Source organism: Cyprinodon tularosa, unplaced genomic scaffold, assembly GCF_016077235.1.
Source record: "Cyprinodon tularosa strain WSP-4 unplaced genomic scaffold, ASM1607723v1 ctg666, whole genome shotgun sequence".
NCBI lineage: Eukaryota > Metazoa > Chordata > Actinopteri > Cyprinodontiformes > Cyprinodontidae > Cyprinodon > Cyprinodon tularosa.
The window spans coordinates 221,184-242,072 of NW_024039414.1; the positions used below are offsets into that span (position 1 = coordinate 221,184).

The 20,889-nt window shown below is 37.8% G+C and overlaps 1 protein-coding gene across 1 annotated transcript; it reads left to right on the forward strand.

Moving 5' to 3' along the window:
* The first annotated feature begins 10,256 nt into the window (after positions 1 to 10,256).
* On the forward strand, positions 10,257 to 20,729 carry ttc29 (tetratricopeptide repeat domain 29). Its single transcript, XM_038267204.1, has 9 exons — positions 10,257 to 10,336; positions 10,411 to 10,574; positions 10,745 to 10,921; positions 10,994 to 11,206; positions 11,823 to 11,908; positions 12,055 to 12,146; positions 15,114 to 15,237; positions 15,314 to 15,403; positions 20,697 to 20,729. The coding sequence occupies exons 1-9, from the start codon at positions 10,257 to 10,259 to the stop codon at positions 20,727 to 20,729; spliced, it is 1,059 nt and encodes a 352-aa protein (XP_038123132.1).
* The last annotated feature ends 160 nt before the right edge of the window (positions 20,730 to 20,889 follow it).

Genomic DNA, 20,889 nt, shown 5'->3' on the forward strand with positions numbered 1-20,889 from the left:
AAAAATACATGCTGGATGATCTCCATCTCCCTTATAGACAACATGATATACTGATTCATGAGTGGTAATAATCTCCACAAATGCAATCACTTCTATGTTTTCTCACACATATTTAATAAAAATCAGGATATTAGGTATTTTAACAGCCACATAGCTTTTTTTTCTTCTTCTCTAGACAGCAAGACACCAACAGCTATCAGATTATGGAGGATTTATTGCACCAACAAAGGGCAGTCCTATCTTCTGAAAACAGACCAAACACTCTTAACTCACATCTACCCTTCTCACACTTTTTGTAAAGATTCTTCTGTTACTTTGATGTTGAATAACACTTTGCATGGATAAGTTTTTGCAGAGCTTTTAAATTATGCTTTTATGTCATAGGATTTTATAAGCTACTAAAACAATCTATTGACTTACTGTTACTGATATCAAACTATATCTGTTTTGTGCTTTAGCTAAGTCTGTATTTTAGACATTTTCCAGCTGCTTACAAACTATCTCTTACTTAATTAATTATGCTGTAACTCACTTTGGCCCAACTTTATTAATAAAAAAACATTTAATTTGTTCTTTCAAAACTATTAAAAGCTACTACTAAAATGTTTGCATTTAAAATAGTTAATATCAACACTTTTGAAAATCTCACTCCCACAGGTTTGACTCTCTGATGTAGCAGATTATTATTCTTACTGCTAAATGGAGATGCAAGAACTTTTCATTGACGTTTCAAATGAGCTTTTGTGCCAGAGGGATTTCAACATCTGATAGTGGAACACAGCCCCTGTTAATCCCTAACTGGAACACTTTTTTGGTTGCAACATGTGCGGTGCATGTTGAGTTTCCACATCTGCAGCGCATGTGAACCAGTCATCCAGTCGGCATGAACGAGTTTAGTTCACTCCTGTCTGACCTTTGACCCTGGATAGCCGTGGTCTAAATTTGCTTGGACAAAGCGCTGCGTTATCTTCGTCATTGAGTGTCAGTGGAGATATGTGGTGCAGCTGTGTGTGAGTTTGTGTTTTGTTTATTTACTACTATAGATAAAGAGATAGGCAGATGAGATCCTACGTGACTTGAATCATGCAGAAAGATTATGAATCTCTGGCATAAAAACATGTTTGATTATTTTTTTAGAGGCCAAACTTAAACACCTTATTAGAAAGGATTTTGATTTATCTGACCTATTCTCTTGGTATGCGTGTCTTTCCCATTATTGAATTACACAGCCATTTTTATTTTTTTTTATGGTATAAACACAAACCCCATTTGTCTGGAAAATTAAAAAATGTTAGCATGGCTTAAATTATCTCAATTCAATTCAGTTTATTTATTGATATAGCGCCAGTTCACAGGTTGGTTCAAAGTTTTGTATCTAAGGAAAACTAGCTGATTGCATCAGCTCATTGACTCAACAGCAATCCCTCACACTAAGCATGCTTGTAGCGACAGTGGAGTGGAAAAACTCCCTTTTTAACAGGAAGAAAGCTCCAACAGAAACAGGCTCAGTGTGAGCGGCCATCTGCAGAGGCCGACTGGGGTTCAAGGAGACAGAAGCAGACATACGGAAAGAAGCAGAGATACAAAAGGTAACTGTCAGCCAGCTCAACAGGTGGTCCAGGCTAGGAAAAACATAGCAAGGTAGACAGAGGATGTCAAAGGGTGATAGAGAGCACATACAGTTAGTCACAGTAAGAGAAACGTGAATACATTGAAAAAACAAGCAAAGCTCCAACATCTATAAACAAAGGTGTTATTTGAACATAGCTGATATTTCTCTCCAGGACGAACAGACCAGACGATAAAAGCAGATAAAGCATTAAGTTAGAGATTGAACTAACAAATACTGCAGAATGGGAGAATAGAGATAGAATGAAGCAAAATGATGAAAATGGGATACTATGTCCTCCAGCAGTCTAAGCCTATAGCAGCATAACAATAGAGATAGCTCAGGATCTCAGGCTTGTTTTTGTAAAAATCCTTTGGTGTTAATGAAAGGAACTGCAGTTTCCTACATTAAACCAGAGGTTGCAATATTTATGGCCACTAGATGGCAGTATATGGGCATTTCAAAATAGTTTTGAGATTAATTCTCTACTCTACGGATCTTGAAAGTTAGAATCAACAAACCAAAGGCAACAGATTTCTTAGCATTCTATGCATTTTGTGATCGCTTTCATTAGACAGTCAAAATAAGAATTAAAAATAAAAACAATTTGTTGATTTTATTTCAGCATAACTGATGAAGCCTAGGTACAATTCAGACTTCAAGTCTTGCATCAAATTGCTGCCTTTCATTTATAAGTGTATCTATATGTGCTGAACAGTCATTTAGTGTCGATATAAGGAACCAATTTTACCAAATTCTTGTGGACAAAAAAATATTTCAACCCTAGGTTGTTTTTTTTTAATGTAATGATCTTCCATGTTATTACAAACTAAGATAAAACTCCCAGACTGAGGAGTTGCTGTTTAGAAGAACTTGCTATGGACCTAACTTAATATATTATTTAAAATTAAGGGGATTTTTTTTAACATTATTGTTTTTAAATATATCAACTTGTGTTTATTGGAGCTATAAATTACATTGCTTTCTCTTTATTAATTCAATTTAGGGAAAAACTTTTTTTGTGATATTTCAAATTACTATAAATCAACAGAAGAAAAAAGACATAAAATTTATGGAAAAAAATCTTCCAAATGTGGAAGTAGAGCTGGGTGTGCAGAGATTTACTTTTTTTGGATAAATTATTTCTTTCTATAGAGCAATCAGTGATTTCTTCAAGTAGTGTTTTGAGTAAATGTGCTTAAAAACCAGTTGTGGAGATAATCTCTGGACAATACATATGTTTGCTAATTGCTTAGTTTTGTAATAATTCAAATATGAATGATGTTTTTTTTTAAACTCATTGTCATTGTTTCTTTTTTAACCAGCTTAAGAAAAAGGACCTGGAAGATGTCCCAGTAATGCCTGTTATCTCTGTTAGAGCAAAAGGTTTCAATAGGAAAAAGGGAAATACGTTTCTATCATTAAATGTGTTTTATTGCTCTATTTCCTCAACTCTATTACAGAGATGAAAGGATATACTGTGACAATTATGGCTAAATGCTTTATGCTAGAAGTTATAGCCTGTGTGTGGTGCCGTTTCCATACTATTAGTCTTTTCTAGTGGGAGAATTATGGTTTAATTCTCACTGGTCTCTTTAAAGTGCAGCCTGGTTAATGAACAAATTACTCTTGAAACTAATTAAAACAAGAAGAACAAACAAACCGGAGTCGTGGAGCATATCAAAGCCAGACGCTCACTCAGGAAACAGTTTTCCACCCAGAATGTGGGACTTTATCAACATCTCCATGCATGGGAGATGTTGAGCAGCCATGGTGACCACCAAGAGAGAGCCGTCACACTCTGATTGAGTTTCCATCCAGCTGTGGTGGAGTTTGATAGAAAGTTCCAACATCTGGTCTCTACAAAACAGGATCACATCATGCAGATGTGGGATCATTAAGGTGTTTTGAAAAAATGTGTATGTGGGATGCATATATAGTGGAATAACCATGTATTGGGTATATATATACAATTGCAATATAAAGATTTTGAGCATATTTTTAAAAAGTCTGTAAAAATACTGTGGTGTTCACAGATATTTTGACAAGCCGTTTATGCGAGGTGGTTATCTTATTAGAGGTAGAAGTACCTCCTAACTGGGGAAAAAATGTTTTTATTAAGCTTACACAAATGATCATTTTAAACATCGGCTTTGAATAAAGCTTTTCATCTTTAGAGCTAAAAAAAGATAATCAGATAAATGTTTACAAAGCGTCATCAGCAGGATAACACTTCCCTGGCTATATGAATGATAAGAAATGATAAGATTTGGAAGGGATGAAAATGAACAGTGCTTCATTGATTATATTCCCAGGAATAAGATGTTTACAAACTGACACCTTTGCAACAACCATGCTAACAATTATTTTTTTCGCTTTCTTGTATGAAAGCTGCTATTTTTTTCCTTTTTGAGCTCTTTTGTCATTGATCTCTGAAAAACGTTTTTAACAAATCTAAGTCAAAATAGTGACTATGTAATGTATCTATCAATGTATCTAGTTATTTATCTATCTATCTATCTATCTATCTACGTATCTATGTATCTATCTATCTATGTATCTACGTATCTATGTACATATCTATCTATGAATATATATATCTACATGTCTACATATCCATCTATCTATCTAATCTATCTATCTATCTTTCTACACTTCTATCTATTTATCTTTCTACGTATCTATCTATCTTTCTAAGTATCTATCTACATATCTATCTATGAATATATCTATCTACGTGTCTACATATCTATCTATCTATCTATCTATCTATCTATCTATCTATCTATCTATCTATCTACGTATCTATGTATCTATCTATCTATGTATCTACGTATCTATGTACATATCTATCTATGAATATATCTATCTACATGTCTACATATCCATCTATCTATCTAATCTATCTATCTATCTTTCTACATTTCTATCTATTTATCTTTCTACGTATCTATCTATCTTTCTAAGTATCTATCTACATATCTATCTATGAATATATCTATCTACGTGTCTACATATCCATCTATCTATATAATCTATCTATCTATCTTTCTACATATCTATCTATTTATCTTGCTACGTATCTATCTATCTTCCTACGTATATATCTACATATCTATCTATGAATATATCTACGTGTCTACATATCAATCTATGAATATATCAATCTACGTGTCTACATATCCATCTATCAATCTAATCTATCTATCTATCTATCTGTTTATCTAAACAAATGAGGAAGTATTATTGATCAAACAAATACATTTTAATTAAACTGTTTAATCTACTGCTGTTAACAATGTTGACACATAACTTTCCCAGACCACTCAGGTCTCCTAGTTCCAGTCTACTCTGTCCATCCAAAACTAGAACCAAACATGGAGAAGCAACATTTAGTTCCAAAGCTCCACTTATCTGGAACAAAGTCCCAGAAGACTGGAAAAGAGCTGAAAGCCGGAGTTCTTTTAAGTGAAAGTTAAAACCCTTTTGTTTATAACTGCTTTTGACTGTTGGAGTTAAGCTGTTAACTGAGGTATCAATAGTTTAAGGTTTTGGTCCAACGGTAATAAGAGCCTAATAATCACTATTCTGGTTTTGTTTTTCCTTTATTTAAATGTATAATTAGCGTAAAGTACTTTGAATTGTCCTTGTACTCAATTATGCTATACAAATAAACTTGAATTGCCCTAACAGTATTTTGTTCTAGTGATCAACATTGCCCTCTGGTGGGTAGAATTGGCCACTGCAAATATAAGTGCAAATATAACTACAATTGTGTTGAACTCATTAATTTTTTTCCCCCTTTTGGCTTTGAAAATAGGTTCCCATGGCGTGTTTTTATACTATATACCGATTGTATTCCCCTTCTTTCTTTATTTATCTGAAAACATATATTACATATAGTGTCCCATAGAATAACTGAGAATATGAGAAGAAATCTATTAAGGCAAAAAGTTACATTTCAACAGTAACTGCAGTAGATGGAAAGCAGTTTCAAAAATATATAAGTTAATCCTGGCTTTTAATGTCAGTTGATTTGAAATATAAGGACCAGACCAGTTAAAAACACACTCAGGAGCTACTAATGTTGGAACGCGGCCGCGTCACCCTGTCGCCATGGAAACGTAACCTAGCAGTTAGCTCGTTGTGTTTGTATTTCTCTGCGTTTTCTCAGTAATTCAGCTAAAAAAAAATCTTTGGCCTGAAGAAATGCTCAGGTTTGTATAAACCACGGTCACAGTAGACTTAGGCGCTAATAACATTCAACTAAAGCTGCCGTTTGTCACTATCAGCTGTTATTATTAAGTCCTGCTAACTTCAGTTAGCAGCGCGAACTTTAACCATATTTATTTTGGTTTCCTGTCAAGGAGTCTATCAAACTAAAAAAGCCTGATTTAGAATGATATTATTGTTTAACTATAAACGGTATTCTTTGAGTTAATATTACCCCCTGAGAATAACATCTGTACTCTAATAAACAGTGGCGGACTTAGCTATTTCAGGGCCCTGGGCTAGTTTTTTTAAAGAAAAAATATTCATATTTGTTTCAGCAACGAAAAAAATATTTGTTTTCTTTTTCTTCCCATTCACTGTCAGGTTATGCTGGAGCAGGCAGCGTTCATATAAAACACATTAAAACTAATATAACTCCTTTTTTATAAAAACATTTACATTTTATCTAATATCGGGGCCTAACGTAACTCTTCAAACTGACATGAATTTTCTTTTGTAAGATGTGGGTGTGTTCAGAAAACTTACAGTGTTTAATCCAATATTGGTGAGCTAATGTATAAATATTTTTTTTTACTTCCTGACTTTTCTACTCTGTTTTCATAGCTCTACTTCATCTCTCTCTCCTCTGATCTGTCTGCTCCAGACTGTATGTCTGGATGTCTTACTGATATGAAGGATCCATCCATTCTGGTATATGGAAAGGGAGCAAAGAAGTTGATGGCATTTTGAGTCACAATTTTTGCCACAGTTTAGATGCTAAATCCTAATTAATTCATTTCAAACATGCATAAATATCCCAGCCAGCAGGGTTCCTCACAGGTGGGGCCCCAGGCGCTTGCCTGCTTTGGCTGTATGGTAAGTCTGCCACTGCTAATTAAGCTTTTGACTAAATAGATTTTTTTCATTTAAAGGAGAAATATTAAGGGAAAAAACTATTCACACAAAATCAATACTTATATAGACTATTTTGTATCGTTTGATAAAAAATAGATCCTGAACCCACCAGTAAGATGGATTCAGAGGGAAATCATTAAGTTTAGGAAGACATGTTGGGTTTGATGCCTCCATCCAATAAGTTAAAGCATCTTGGTTCAGATGTTAATTAAAATCTTTTGGTATTTGTCTGTCAGCAGAATGAAAAAAACAGAGAAGACCTTTTCTGAGGAACAGCTAACTGATGAACCGTTCATGTCAAGGTATGAAATAGCGCTGACTACATTTCATCAGAAGAAGGTTATTGATCTCAGAGTAAACCCATGAAATCAGTGGCTTTATTATGAGCTAGAAGTTAGGTCGACTCTATATATGTGGTTTGATTTCAATGTTAGACTCTGCTCCTCCTGATTTTCTTCTAGGAACATAAAACAACATTAATTTGGGACTTTGAAATGTGTAAAATGAAGTAAAGTCCATCTAAAACAAAAAACAAGTTTTTACAGCTACAGCTATCAAAGCTGACTGATAAAGCCAGGAAGATCTGTCTGATGAAAGCAAACATGCAGGAGGTTATATATCTATGTAAAAGTCCCACAGCTCCAAACTAAAATCTGTCTTCTAACTCATCAGGAAAGCAGGAGTTCTCACATTTATACTGTTTTTACATTAATCCCTGACCAAAGGGAAAATGGTTTTGAATGAACCTGGACTTTTATTGCCACTTTTGTTAGCCTGCAATGCCCCATACCCGTCTAAGTGTCGGAAAGGGGGGTCATTAAAGAGGATTGTTTGCCTGGCTGAATAGACAAGGTCTTCTGCTCTCCTGTACAGGGGGCGTGGCCTGCGATGATAGTGGGAATGGATTAACTCAATTACTGCATTGTAGGTTTTTGAAAGCTGAAACCGGAAGCCAAATGGCCCCCATTGCAAACGGGTGGACCCCTTCGTCTGTTCAAATTTGCACGTTTTCAAAACAAAAACAAGACTTTGTTGGGCTACTTTATAAAACCTCGAACTCAACGCTATTTCTGACATTACGAATTTAAAAAAGCATCCTGGATGGGAAGCGAAACGTCTTCAAACTTGGAAACCAAGTCCAGTAGATGGTTTTTAAATTTCCTTTCGTGGAATGACTCTGACCTGGATGACTGAGAACCTTCACCAGCATATCTTCTTCATGCTGACAGAAAAATCACAAGTTAGGAAAAAGAAAAAAATACGTCTTTAATCATAATAATAAAAGGGAAGGTCCTCTTGGTAATAGTTTAATTTAACTTTGTAACAGAGACATAGCCAGAAAATTTTTATAAGGTTGGCCGGGCAATAACCAATGTAGACTGAGGGGTGGCCGAAAGCAGATAGGCACCAAAACCTCACGGTCAATCTACACTGTTCCAACAGGAAAATTAATGAGCAAAACATCCATATTTTCTAAATAAAGACAAGCTATATTTTCCCACAGCCTTTGCTAACAATTAGACAAATATATTCAAACATCTGTGATTTCTAAATAAAAGATATAGTGGATAAAATTCTTTCAGGTTTGAGTTTTGGGCGAACATGTTTTCCATTCTCATTACTTACCTACTTTTATCAGTAATCGTTCTGCATAAGTTGATATTTACAAGAACAAATATCTACATAAATTGATTATTTAAAATCTTTTTATTAAAATATTCATTTACCTATGATTTCACTGAAGACTCCTAGATGACTTTTCTCTTTACCCCACAAAACACAAAATCTATTTCTGCTTGAATTCTGTACTTATTATCTTTAATGTTAGTAAATAGATGTGCATAATTAATCACGTGTTTTTGTCAAGTAATTGGTAATATATGAAAAATTAAAATGTTTTGAATATTCCACTTGATAGTATTACATTTGCCACCATCTGTATGAGAGGGAAATAAGTGGTAGGGGTGGCCACAGGGGTGGCCAATAATTGGCTAAGGGTGGCCACGGCTACCCCTGGCCCCCCATCTAGCTACGCCCCTGCTTTATAAATGCGCACGTTTTTGATTTCATGTCAGCCCAGTGAGCAGCTTTGGAAGATATTGGATTAGAGGAATCGCTCATACATCTCATTTGAAGTGGGGGAGAGTGGGGATGGTTGCAACAGTGTCTAGAATAATAATATTTGTAGAAATTAAACTTCTACCTGTCCCCTTCACAGATTTAAAAGATATAGCAGTTTCATATAACACAAGTAACATGAGGCTGAAAGGAGTTTCGGAAAAGATGCAAATGGACCCATAACAGTGATCCTTGCGACCTGCGCATCAGAGCTACAGACATTCACAGGGTGGGGGGATATCTGTGTTGCCATAGAAACGTCTACTTTCCTTTTCTGCTGGAGGAAAGAGGAGACACATAGCTGCAACTTTCTCCATCATTCTGTGTGGCAGCAAACCACCTTTAAGTGGACTACTGCCACCGAAACGAGTAGAGATAGAAAATCTTGCTCTGCTTAAATATAAGCTGAATCCCAAACCACTAACTTAGCAATAACACTTAACTATCAAGTCTCACTCACAGTAAAGTCACATTCTAAGCTTTGGAAGGTGCTTTGATTAAAGGTTGGGGGTATAAACGAGAATGGGACAGACTTTTCCCTCCATCAGAAAAAGAAAGCAGTCGTTGCTAAGGCAACACAGTGAGCCCCCATGTGAGTGGTTGTAGGGTGACATAAGATATAACATATGCCCCTTTCTTAAAAGAAATCTATTAGATCAAATAAAGCTATTTTAAAATGGACCTTCCCTTTTGGAATTAATTAAGTTTTTTTTTTTTTACCTAACATGTGATTTTTCATCAGTGTGGTGAAGATGCAGCAAATTAGTGGAACTTACATTTAAATGCAGGCGTTTCCTCAGTCATCAATCCGCCGTTACACCTGCTGCCGAATTCCAGCGAGCCTGCACTTACGCAGACTCGCTATTTACGGGCTGAACGTTCCACTCGCCCTACCCACTAAGTGGTTTGGGACAGCACTTAATGCTGAGGGGTCAGTGCTTAGGGACCGGTTTGGGATTGGGCATTTTATGGCCAAAATTGGGAGCCTCTACCATTTACAATTGCATTTTGTTAAATTGCAGTTATATTGTAGTTCAATAAAAATCATTACTTGTCAATTCATGATATCATGTCATTTGGTAAGGACACAAAGTGATGGCAGAAATAGCTTCTTCAATGACTCCATGAGGGACAGAGACTCAATTAAACACAGACAAGAAGGGAAGGGACAGAGAGTTAATGGCTAATTTAGATCCTTTATTGACCAGACACAGAAATAGACTGATCCTGGAGATCTTTCTATGGGCTTCACAGAACAAACAGAAGCTATTGCTGCTAATAGGAGCCCACTGTTGTTTCTGTGGGATAAAAAACAACTTAATGGCAACATTAACTCTGCTGTTTTAGTGATAAGAGCAAAAACAAGGACAGCAATGCTATTCTAATCTGCCTCCTAACGATAATGCTTGATTTTTATTTCAGGTTAGAAAGCAGCCCACGGCAGCTGGTCTGTGTGGAGATGCTGAAAGAATGCAACTACAAGTACGACGGCTTCACAGCTCTGCTGTTACTCCCGCTTATTCGATCACATCGACTAACCTAACTTTGAGTTTCAGGTCGTTCGAAGAGCTCATCACGCTGTTGCGCTTAGATCGGGATCAGAGAAAAAACGCTCGGCCGTTTTCAACCATGCTGAAAGATCCGCCTCTGGAGGAACAGCGGGAAAAACTGGAGACCATGGCCTTCTACCTGAGCCGAGCGGAGAAGGCGGAAAGAGAAGGTAGTAAGCTCTGCTGTCTCCTGGATTTAGTAGAGGCAGAAGACCATTTTCATCTGGAGATCAACGTTTAATATTAAGATTTCCTAAATATTAGACTGATAAAATGACAGTTGGAAGACTTTTGACTTCAGAGTCCTCTGTTTTTAGTTTAAGTTCTTTTTTGTGTGCAGGCTTGTGGAAGCTATCCTGTGAGGAACGTCTGCATTTAGGTCACTACTTCTTCAGTCAGAAGGATCTGTGGCTCAGTTTTTATTTCTACCAAAGCTGTGCTAACAAGGAGCGTGGAGGAAGATCCAAACTGGCTACAGAGGCCAGACTGCGCATGGCTGAGATTTACCTGCAGCAAGGTAGGCCTCATGCCCAAACATCTGTAGGTGTGGAAACACAGCAGATTTAGGAGGTCATGTCCTGTCCTGCAGGTGATCTGGAGGAGTCCAGGCTGCAGGCGGAGAAGAGCCTGGAACAGGCGGAGGAAGGAGGCTGGCTGGACTCGGACGGTCGGCCTATGAAGCTCTGGGCCTCCACACACCTGGGAAGAATCTACTGTTTGCTGGCTGACGCTTCCCTCGCAGCGGCTAACTACAACACAGCCAAGAGGCTGCTGGACCGAGGCTTCAAAGTTGTCACAGAGGGTTCGTAGGAGGAGATGTAGGAGTTTTATTAAAGATCACAGAAATGCCCTGCTGCTATTCCAGTAATTCTACAGTTGACATCAAGATATATCCAGTGAGATAAAGGAATCATAGCGCTTCACTGCTTTTATTCAGAGAGTCCAGCTTCCCTGGCCCATAACCTCAGCAGCTAGATTGAAGCTAGCTTCTCAAACATATTTCCTCCAGTTTATTGATCACCTTTTTCCCATCTTCTGCACTTAGTTCATGTAAGGAGAGACGTCTCCATGCTCCTGAAAGGAGGCTCTGAATCAGAGCGGCAAACTCATAGTGAGAATTAGAAGTGGGTGGCTTCAGTATTTAAAAAATGTTTCATCATGAAGCCCTTTGAGGAAGCTGTGCTGAGAATCTTTAAGCACTTATTAAGGGTTTCGTTTTTCAATCCATTTTATAAAATTGGAAATCCTCCACATGAAATATAAAATATTCCTTGAACGAGAAGCAACCAGAGATGGTTAACATGTTGACCGGATGGGCTTTTAGTTATTATTTGAAAATTTTATGTTTTTCTGATTTTTAAAAAAGAAGCAAAAACCTGTGAGTGTGTGAAAGGTGTAGTTGTTCGTGTTTGTTTCAGTTAAAGACAAGCTGGCTGAGGCGGAGGTGCTCCTCAGACAAGGACTGCTGCTACAGCGGTTAGGAGATCATCCTGCAGCCAGGCAGGTACGCATCATCAGGAGAAAAAGATCAGTATTTTTTTAACTAAACTTCACACAACAAAAAGATTTGTTTAAATATTCGTCTTGTTTTCCGGCCTGTTTGGCCAGTAGCCTATTTGATATCGGCTATATGTTCGCTGCGTTTTACAGGTCTTCAGCCGCTGCATGAAGAACTTCAACATGATGCAGGATTTAGAAGGACAGGTGAAGACCTACAAGGCCACAGCCAAGTCCTTAGAAAGGTAGAGGCGTTCCCTCATCACCAAACACCAACAGAAAACATCTAGAAAGGTTTATTGAGTTCTTTTAAGACAGAGCTTAAACTTTCAGGTCAGGGATCCAACTCAAGGTAAAACATGGTGGCGGCTGCATTATACTGTGAGGATGAAAATACGATTTGATTGCTTCCATTAAGACCAGTTCGTTTTGAGCACAAAACACCCAGTAGAGAGTGCAGGAGGACGAGTTCAACAAACAGACAGCTTCACCAGGACTGCAACTTCATTGTAGTCCTGGTGAAGCTGTCTGTCTGTCAGACAGCTGTGTGTCTGTCCACATAATCATTCTTTCAGGTTGATGCAGCTTTTTTTAATTAGTTGTTTTTGTGAGGAAGATCAAGTCTACAGCATGGATGTCCCATTAAACCCAGAGATATTTTACCTCTGTCATTAAAAAGAAAAAACATCAGCGAACTGGACGTCAGAGGCTTTTTTATCTTCATTTTGCTCATAATCATAATCATAGCCTAGATACAGGATTTTTTTTTTATTGATTCTCTAACATTGTGAGATAGGGATATTTGACAGAATAAGCAGTTCCTTCCTAAACCAGAGGGTGGCAGCAGTGACTATTGACAACTTCAGGATCAGACGGAAAAAGTCTGGAGGTATTAAACTGAAGACAGAAAAACAAAGAAAGAGACAAGAAATGGGAGCCATTCCTCATTGGAAGAAGAAAGTTGAGCATGGGAAGAAGATTAGAGAGCAGAATTGACACCAGAGGCTGCAGACACACTGCGTGCCTCTGCCAGGGCAGCCATGCAGAGGCCTCATGTCAAGGAACAATTTGTTAAAATCTGGTTAATTGGATCATGTGTGAGTTTTAACTATAGGTGTATCAGACCTTGGTGTCACACAGCAGAGGATGGATCAACTTCTGGCGAGTTTTTGAATGAAAAACATCTCCACTGCACTTCTCCCCACATCACAACCACATATGTTAACATGATACAGATTGACAGAAAAGTTCAATCTATCTTGATTTTTGTGAGTCTACCGCATGATTCAAAGCGTCTTTTTTTTCCATATTCAGTCAGTTCTCACTATTCACAACACCAGAAACATGTCCCTCACACAGATCTCTCCTGAACACACCTTTACATTAGGATAACAATTAATTCAGGTTTCGTTTGGATTCGGTGTGATCGCATCGTCAAGGGCAGGTTAGACTTCTGCAACCGCACACATCAAATGTCGATTGGGTCTGGTCACGATCCAGTTTTGCATGTATGCTTCTGCACCGTCGGTCTGGAATTTCTAGGGAAGCACAGCAGTTTCCCGCCAAAGCACAAGGCAGAGCCTATTCGAGAATTTGCGACACAAGAACTTCAGCAGCGCCGGCGGGAGTGTTCATTTTCATAAACAACAATGGCGCGTCTGCAAGACGTTCATAGGGATGGATCTAGAGTTGCTAGACATCGAATAGGATATATTTATTAATATAATGTTTCTGAGGAATCGTACAAGTAGTTGTACTTCCAAACCTTCCCGATTAACCTTTCGTCGTAGTTGTCCATTGTAGTTGTTCCTCGATTTTTTTTAAATGGTGCGCCCCGGCACCAAATCGAGAAGGACGACCACACGGACAGCCGGAAAGGCATAACAAGGACCAATCACAGCTGCTTTTTGTCTGCGTACTTCCGCTTGAGATCTGCGGGGGTTTGCGACCGTCCAACGCGTAGTCAGGATTTTTTTGAGGTGCGCAATGGTTGCAGAACCTCTGCGCGGGGGGTGTGATCTAACAAATTAGAGTTAGTTAGAGTTAGACAGATTTATTTTTGTCATTTTGTATACACGAGTGTATACAAAAAGAAATTTTGTTTTAAACAGCTCTAGAAAATTTAATTTTTTAAAGTGCAGCCTTGAAAAACAGTAAATAAAAACATTAAAAAAAGAACAAAATACAAATATAAATAAATAAATGTATATTTACAGCTCTAAACTATTTTTATATATATATAAATAAAATGACCCATTTTACACAAAATTCAGCAGTCTAGAAATATCATATCTACATCCTACAAATGGTAAGACTGTTGACCACATGGGGGCGCCACATTAACATGGAAAACAATCACCATCACATGCATAGCCATGTATCTGCCTATTAAACGCATGTGAGAGCATACACAAGCCCATTTCTTCTGCACGCTCTGTTTAAAAGTTGCTCTTTGCATCACTCATACAAGCTTACTTTCCAAATGAAGATTTGCTATTTTTCCACTATGTCAGACTCACCACAGGTATAATTACCATTATTTTGATGATCCACCCCGAAAAAGAACATTCTCCACTATACCTTTAACTTTCAAAGTAGATATTAAATGTCACATGTTACTGTAGCCCACTCAGAAAGTGTTATTAAGACCTTGAAAGAACCCAGTACATTTATCCCATTAAAACATGTTATTTAAGTGGTGTAACATTAAGCTTATCCTTTATTTATCCCATAATGTGGAACTAAAAGCAACAGGCAAGTGCACACAATACATACAAAATTACGTAAGGATTGAAAGATATGATATAAGACGTGGATTCAGAAAAAGACACTATTAACATTACATTATGGGTAATATTTATATTCAATGGTAATAATAAAATAAAAATCACAGAAACACTGAAAGGTCAACAGTTCCATGATAAATCAAGTTTAATGTAAAAAGTATCGGTATTGATATCGGCGATACTGAGACTGTATTTACTTGATATTGCATCGATTGAGAATTCCCAATATCTCCCACCTCTAGTGGGAGACAGTACAGTAGATATCAGCAGCTTATAGTGAGGTGCACTCTACAGTCTGGAAAATACGATTTTTTTGTAAGTGCTTGTATTTAGCCAAGGTAGGTGAACTGTTGCCCAGGGTGCGATGTTGAGTAGGATTTTGCCCTGCTGATAAACAGTTCTGCATCTTTTTTATCTTTGTGACAGCGAAGGAAACATAGAGGAGACTCTTGAGATCTTGGAGAAGGCAGCAGATATCTGCAGAAGCAACGGACTGCAGGGGGAGCTGGCAGACGTCTGTCTGACTCAGGGCACCCTCTACAGCAAAATGGTACACATATAACTGGCACACAGATTAATTTCTCTTCCTTTTGTTAAAAATGGATTTCATTGTTCTCCTTCTGCAGGATCAGCTTACGAAGGGGGTTGAATTCTTTCAGCAGGGTTACAAAGCTGCACTTAACACAGGAGACAAACCTCTAGTGCAGAAAGCAAAGGTGAGTCTTCTTTAACCTCCCGCCTAATGGCAGCTGTTTGTTTAATCTGTGAGCTGATCTCATGAGAGATCCTGTTTTTTTACTCCAAAGTTCCTTTTTTTACGTTTTATCCCCAGAAAAGTTTTGATATCAGACAAAAATAATAAAAACAGCAGAATCACAAAGATTTTATTTACTAAGATGAAGAAATTATCCAATTAGAAATGTGTTTAAATGTACGAGCCTGATAATAAACTACCATATTTACCGTCAAACCTTTAGAATCAAGACATTTGATCAGAACCTGTCTGACAACATGAAGTAGACTCAAAGATCTTAAAACCCAACACACATCAGGTGTTTCTCTTCTAGACCTTAATTTCCTAATCAGGTTACTTCAAATCCACACCTAGTGTCTCCTGCACAGACCTGACATGAATTCTTTCTGCAATTTCTTTATAGAAAACGTGTTTTATCATCGATTCGTCATCATGTCGCAGTTTCATTTGAACATTTTACCCCATCTGGATTTTGGCATTTGACTTTATGGCTAAATACAGGTTTAAAGTCGTAGGGAAAAGGCCGGTTTCTCGGAAGCATATTGCTAACCGGTTAGCATCTTAGTGCTAGTAGGTTCCCAATGGGAAATTCCATTTGGACCAAGCAGCATCAAATTGGTGACTTAGAAACGACACTGTCAAGAAACACTATGGACAGAGGAAACATGCAAGAGGAGGAGAGTTTTGTGTCGGAGGTCGTGGATGAGTCTCCTCCGTCATCCATTTTTTATTTAGAGGAGGAAAGCGGGGATGAAGATGTTGTGGAAGAGGACGCCAGGGCAGCAGAAGCTTGGTTTGGTGTAGAAGGCTTACAGCCGTACATGTTTGAGCCCTTGCCTCGCAACGCTGCCAGTTCTGTTAGCTCTACGCCTGCTGAAGACACAGACGTCCATCCCCGTGAACACTGGGACAGAACTCAATAGCAAAGTAAATTATTCTTATTTCTTATTTCAACCGTTGCGTATATTAGCTGCGACACATGAATCAAGATGCTATGACTGAAAAAAATTGATTGACAAATGACCTCTGATAAATGATTGGCTGAATTTAGGTGAACAAGCTGACGTATAACAGCATGAGATAACTGAAAAAAAAAAACAAATACAGATTTTAAGACAGGATTTTTTCTTCAATAGAAATTACATTTACACAGTTATATACATGTTTAAGCCAGAATGATTTGTATGTGTGTGCTGGAGCAAGAAAACCTCTAAAACCTGGACAGCGGCCCTGGAGGATGCCTGATCTAAGATACGGAGCAAGCTAGGTAGCTCGCCACTTGGTCTTTGGAAATCTAATTCAGGTTTAACAACTTTTTACTTTTAACTTGTCAATTTGGGGGAAAAAAGCCCAGAATGTTCACAAACCAGGCTTTGAAGGAATTCTAAACTTCATTTCTAAAATCATTTCTAGTAAAAAAACAAAAATAAAGCTCATTTGGATCCCTTTTCATAGTGTTTTTTTTTTTTATCTTGCAAGGGTTTAAACAAGAATCTGACTTGTGTATTTAAACGTTAAGGTTTAGACCTCCTTCCTTTGGGCACAATTTGTTAGTAATGGTGGCAGTTCAATGTGACGACTGAGTGATTTCAGGTGTTTGGTGAAAGGCGGGCATGGTGATGTTGGCGCCCGTCCACAAGCTCAATTTATCTGTGGAGAGCGCGCCCTTGTAGACTTTTAACTTTACACAAAGATTTCACATGGAAAAAAAAAACAAGGCACTCCCGCATGCTGGATTTAGGTTTTATCTGAAGCCAAACACCCACACAGATTTTCACATTTGATTTGTTAAAACTAAAGATGAGACTGAATTATAGTCGAGGGAATTAAAGCTTGATATTTGAAGCCTTGGATGTTTAACAAGCAACACAAAAACTCTGAATTGTCTGTGAGTTTGTGGTTAAATACAAAGAGGGTGCTGTAAAGGGTTTCATGTAGCTATGAGGAAAGATTTTAGGTGTTTTAGCTTCCAGTTCAAACAGGAAGCAGATGTGCTTTACATTCTGATCACCAGGAAGTCAAAACAGGGTACGGATATTTTTTTTCTCATTCAGGACTTATTAGTTTTTGTTTCTGTCATCCCTTTCAGGACTTAATCGGTCAAGCCTGTGCAAACTTTTATATGAAAAAAAGTTGTGCTGAGCTGCAATTGCCCCCCAGCCAGGCATCTGTGACGCGACTGGTGAAATCTAAGGAGACCAGAGGATTCAGGGACTTGTTTCCAGACTTGGCGGATTAAAGTCCTGCTGCCTTTATGCGGGAAAGTTCAGCAGTTGGTTTCTTGGATGAAGACAAAGCAGGAAAATCTACTTTTCATTGCTTCTTTCCTCTGATCTTGTACAACTCATGGTAATTTAAATGCCAATATTTTTATTGCATGTGTTGCACCCTTAAAAAGAACTAAGAAAAGCACATAGTTTTTCCCTTTTGTGCAACTTTATTAAACTAAATCCACGGTTCAAGCATACAGCATATATAGTTTTTTTCCTCCTTTTTAACATATACACAGATCATGAACTTTCTTCTTCCCATCATGCATCGTGTCCTCTTAAAGGGGTATTGTAATTACAGAAATATATGAAATACAAATAAAAAATAAAAGAAAGTAGTTTGAGCACATATTTTGTCATAAACCAAATGAATTTTACTAACTCAATAATGAATCAAATAAATGCTTGCCCAATATGATAATTTTAACTTTATTATGTTCTACACTATTCTATTTCTAGGGCTCTACACCCTCCCCTACTAAAATAATAAAATGTTTTCAAAACATTTTTACACTTTAGAACTTAAAGTATATATCCTTACCACTAGCTTCTAACATTGCACTCATCCAGGTACCATTTAGTTACATGTCGCTCCTCAAAAAACAATAACAAATACTACACATTAAATGACTACAAATGCATGTATACAAGATAAGCACATTTACTTATATTCCTGTTTCGGTGTATTAACTTAAATAATTGGTACATTGGTAGGCCTCCCAAGTCCATTAAGTCACATATGGCTAAATCTACCATTCCACCTTATTAAATGTATCCACATTAAACATACACTGACTGTAGTACGACTTCTTACAGACTGCTTTTGTGTTGTCTTCAGAAACACCTTCTTCCTTCTGTTCATACATCTTAACGTTTAAGTGTAGCTGTAGTCACTAGAAATACACTTCTGCAAACTGACTCTTACTTGTAACTGAATGTTTTGTACCAAACAAATAACAGAATTTTTTTTTTAATTAACTTTAGTTGTAACTGGAACTATATAGGGTTAAAAATATAACTCCTATTTCTTCAAATATATGAAAGTAGGTTTCCCTAACTCATCATATGTAAAGATGGATTTTGGTTGACGTGTTCTTGAGGAACGTCGCTCCTGTTCCACCTCCTGATTATCCTCAGAAGAGGCACTGAGTTCAAACGCTTGATCTTCAGTATCCCTGTCCGGATTTTGACTTGGGTCTTGGTTCTGCATGTCTCCTTCCTCATCTCTCTCGTCCACTTGATTCCTAACGTCAGCAGAATCGTTCTCTTCCTGAAACTGGCTTTGTCTTTGTACAAGGCTCCTAGTTTGGGTTTCTTCTACAGGTTGGCTTGATCTGGACTGAAAGACTGGGGCTTTTGGGTTGAGACTAGTAGTCGGGCTTTAATCGGCAATCCACACAGAATACTCATCCTCACTACAACTTTCAGAATCCTCGTGAACTTGGTCTCTGGTTTGGCGTGTTTGTCTGTTTACTTGTCTCTTTTGGTTGTGTTTTTCCTTTGGTTCTTTAATGTCTTGTCCGTCAATAAGATAAGGACAAGGTAGTAAGACATTCCTATGAAGGATTCTCTCCCTCCCTTCACCATCCAATGGTGTCACCACATAAACTGGACTGTCTTGCCCTCTTCTTTCTTTTATAACATGCGTTTTGTTTTCCCAGTAAGCACGTATTTTTCCAGGTCCTCCTCTTTCAGATAGGTTTTGGACAAGAACGTGGTCGCCAGGTTGAAGTTCTGATCTCCAGGCTTTTCTATTGTAATACTTTTGTCCTCTCTTACTTGCTTTTCTCATGTTTGCTTGTGCAATGCTGTAAGCTTCTTGCATTGACCTTTGCCATTTGTCTGCATAGTCTTGATGAGACTGTGACTGATTTTGCTCTTTTGGAAACAATAAGTCTATAGGTAGGATTGGTTCTTTCCCAAATAACAGAAAGAAAGGTGAAAAACCAGTTGATTCATGCACTGTAGAGTTATATGCATGTACTACTTTGTTCAAGTAGTCTTTCCAGTTAGGTTTCTGCGTTTCTTCCAGTGTTCTGAGCATGCTTAACAAAGTTCTGTTAAAACGTTCAGCTGGGTTAGACTGAGGATGATAAGGTGTTGTCCTTGAATGTTGTATCCCACTGTAACTTTGCAACTTTCTGAACAACTCATTCTCGAATTCCCTTCCCTGATCATGGTGGATTCGAGCAGGGTATCCGAATCGTAGAATAAAGTCGTCAAAGATTTTGCGTGCAGCTGTCTTTCCAGATTTGTTAGGTGTTGCATAAGCCTGTGCAAACTTAGTAAAATGATCTACTATTACAAGAATATACTCTACTCCACCCTTACTTCTCTCTAGATGCAGATAATCGATTGAAATTAGTTCAAAAGGTGCAGAGGTTGTAATAGTTTGTAGTGGGGTTTTAGTTTTTCGGTTGGGTTTCTTTTGTTTTAAACAGCGGCAGACTCTTGTTACATAATGTTCAACTTCTTCTCGCATTTTCGGCCAAAAGAACCTCTCTCTGGCCAATGAGATCATTCTGTCCGCACCCAAATGACCCATTTCTTCATGGAGTTGCTGATAAATCAGTGCTTTGAGTTTAGCAGGAACTACAAGTTGATTTCTGGTTTTTGTCTTTCGTCGTAAAACTCCATCTTTGTCCATGTAAAGATGAGGCCATTCTCTCAAAAGTCGTTTTACTTCAGTTGGCTCTTTCACTTTGTCCCTGTATTTAACTTTCTCATTTTTCTGCTTTAATTTGATTACTCTTTGAATTACTTGATCTTCTTGTTGAGCAATTTGAATGTCTTGGATTGCTATTGGCTCAACTGGAGATGTACATGGAACAGTTAGTTGTGACAGTACATCCACATTGCACGTAACAGCTGAAATCCAGTCAGTATCACCACCTTGATCTGCTCTGAGTCCTTGTTGCAGTGCTGTTATGTCATCAGCTTTACATTCCTCTGTGCATGCTGACATTATTTTGTCCATTTCCGCAGGTTTGCGAGATAGAAAATCAGCATCTCGGTTGACTTTACCAGGTCTGTACTTCAGAGTAAAACGGAAATCAGCTAATTCTGAGACCCAGCGATGTCCTACGGCATTCAGTTTAGCACTTTTCATCACATATGTCAAGGGGTTGTTGTCACTGTACACTGTGAAGTGTGGAGCATGGAAAAGGTAATCTCGAAA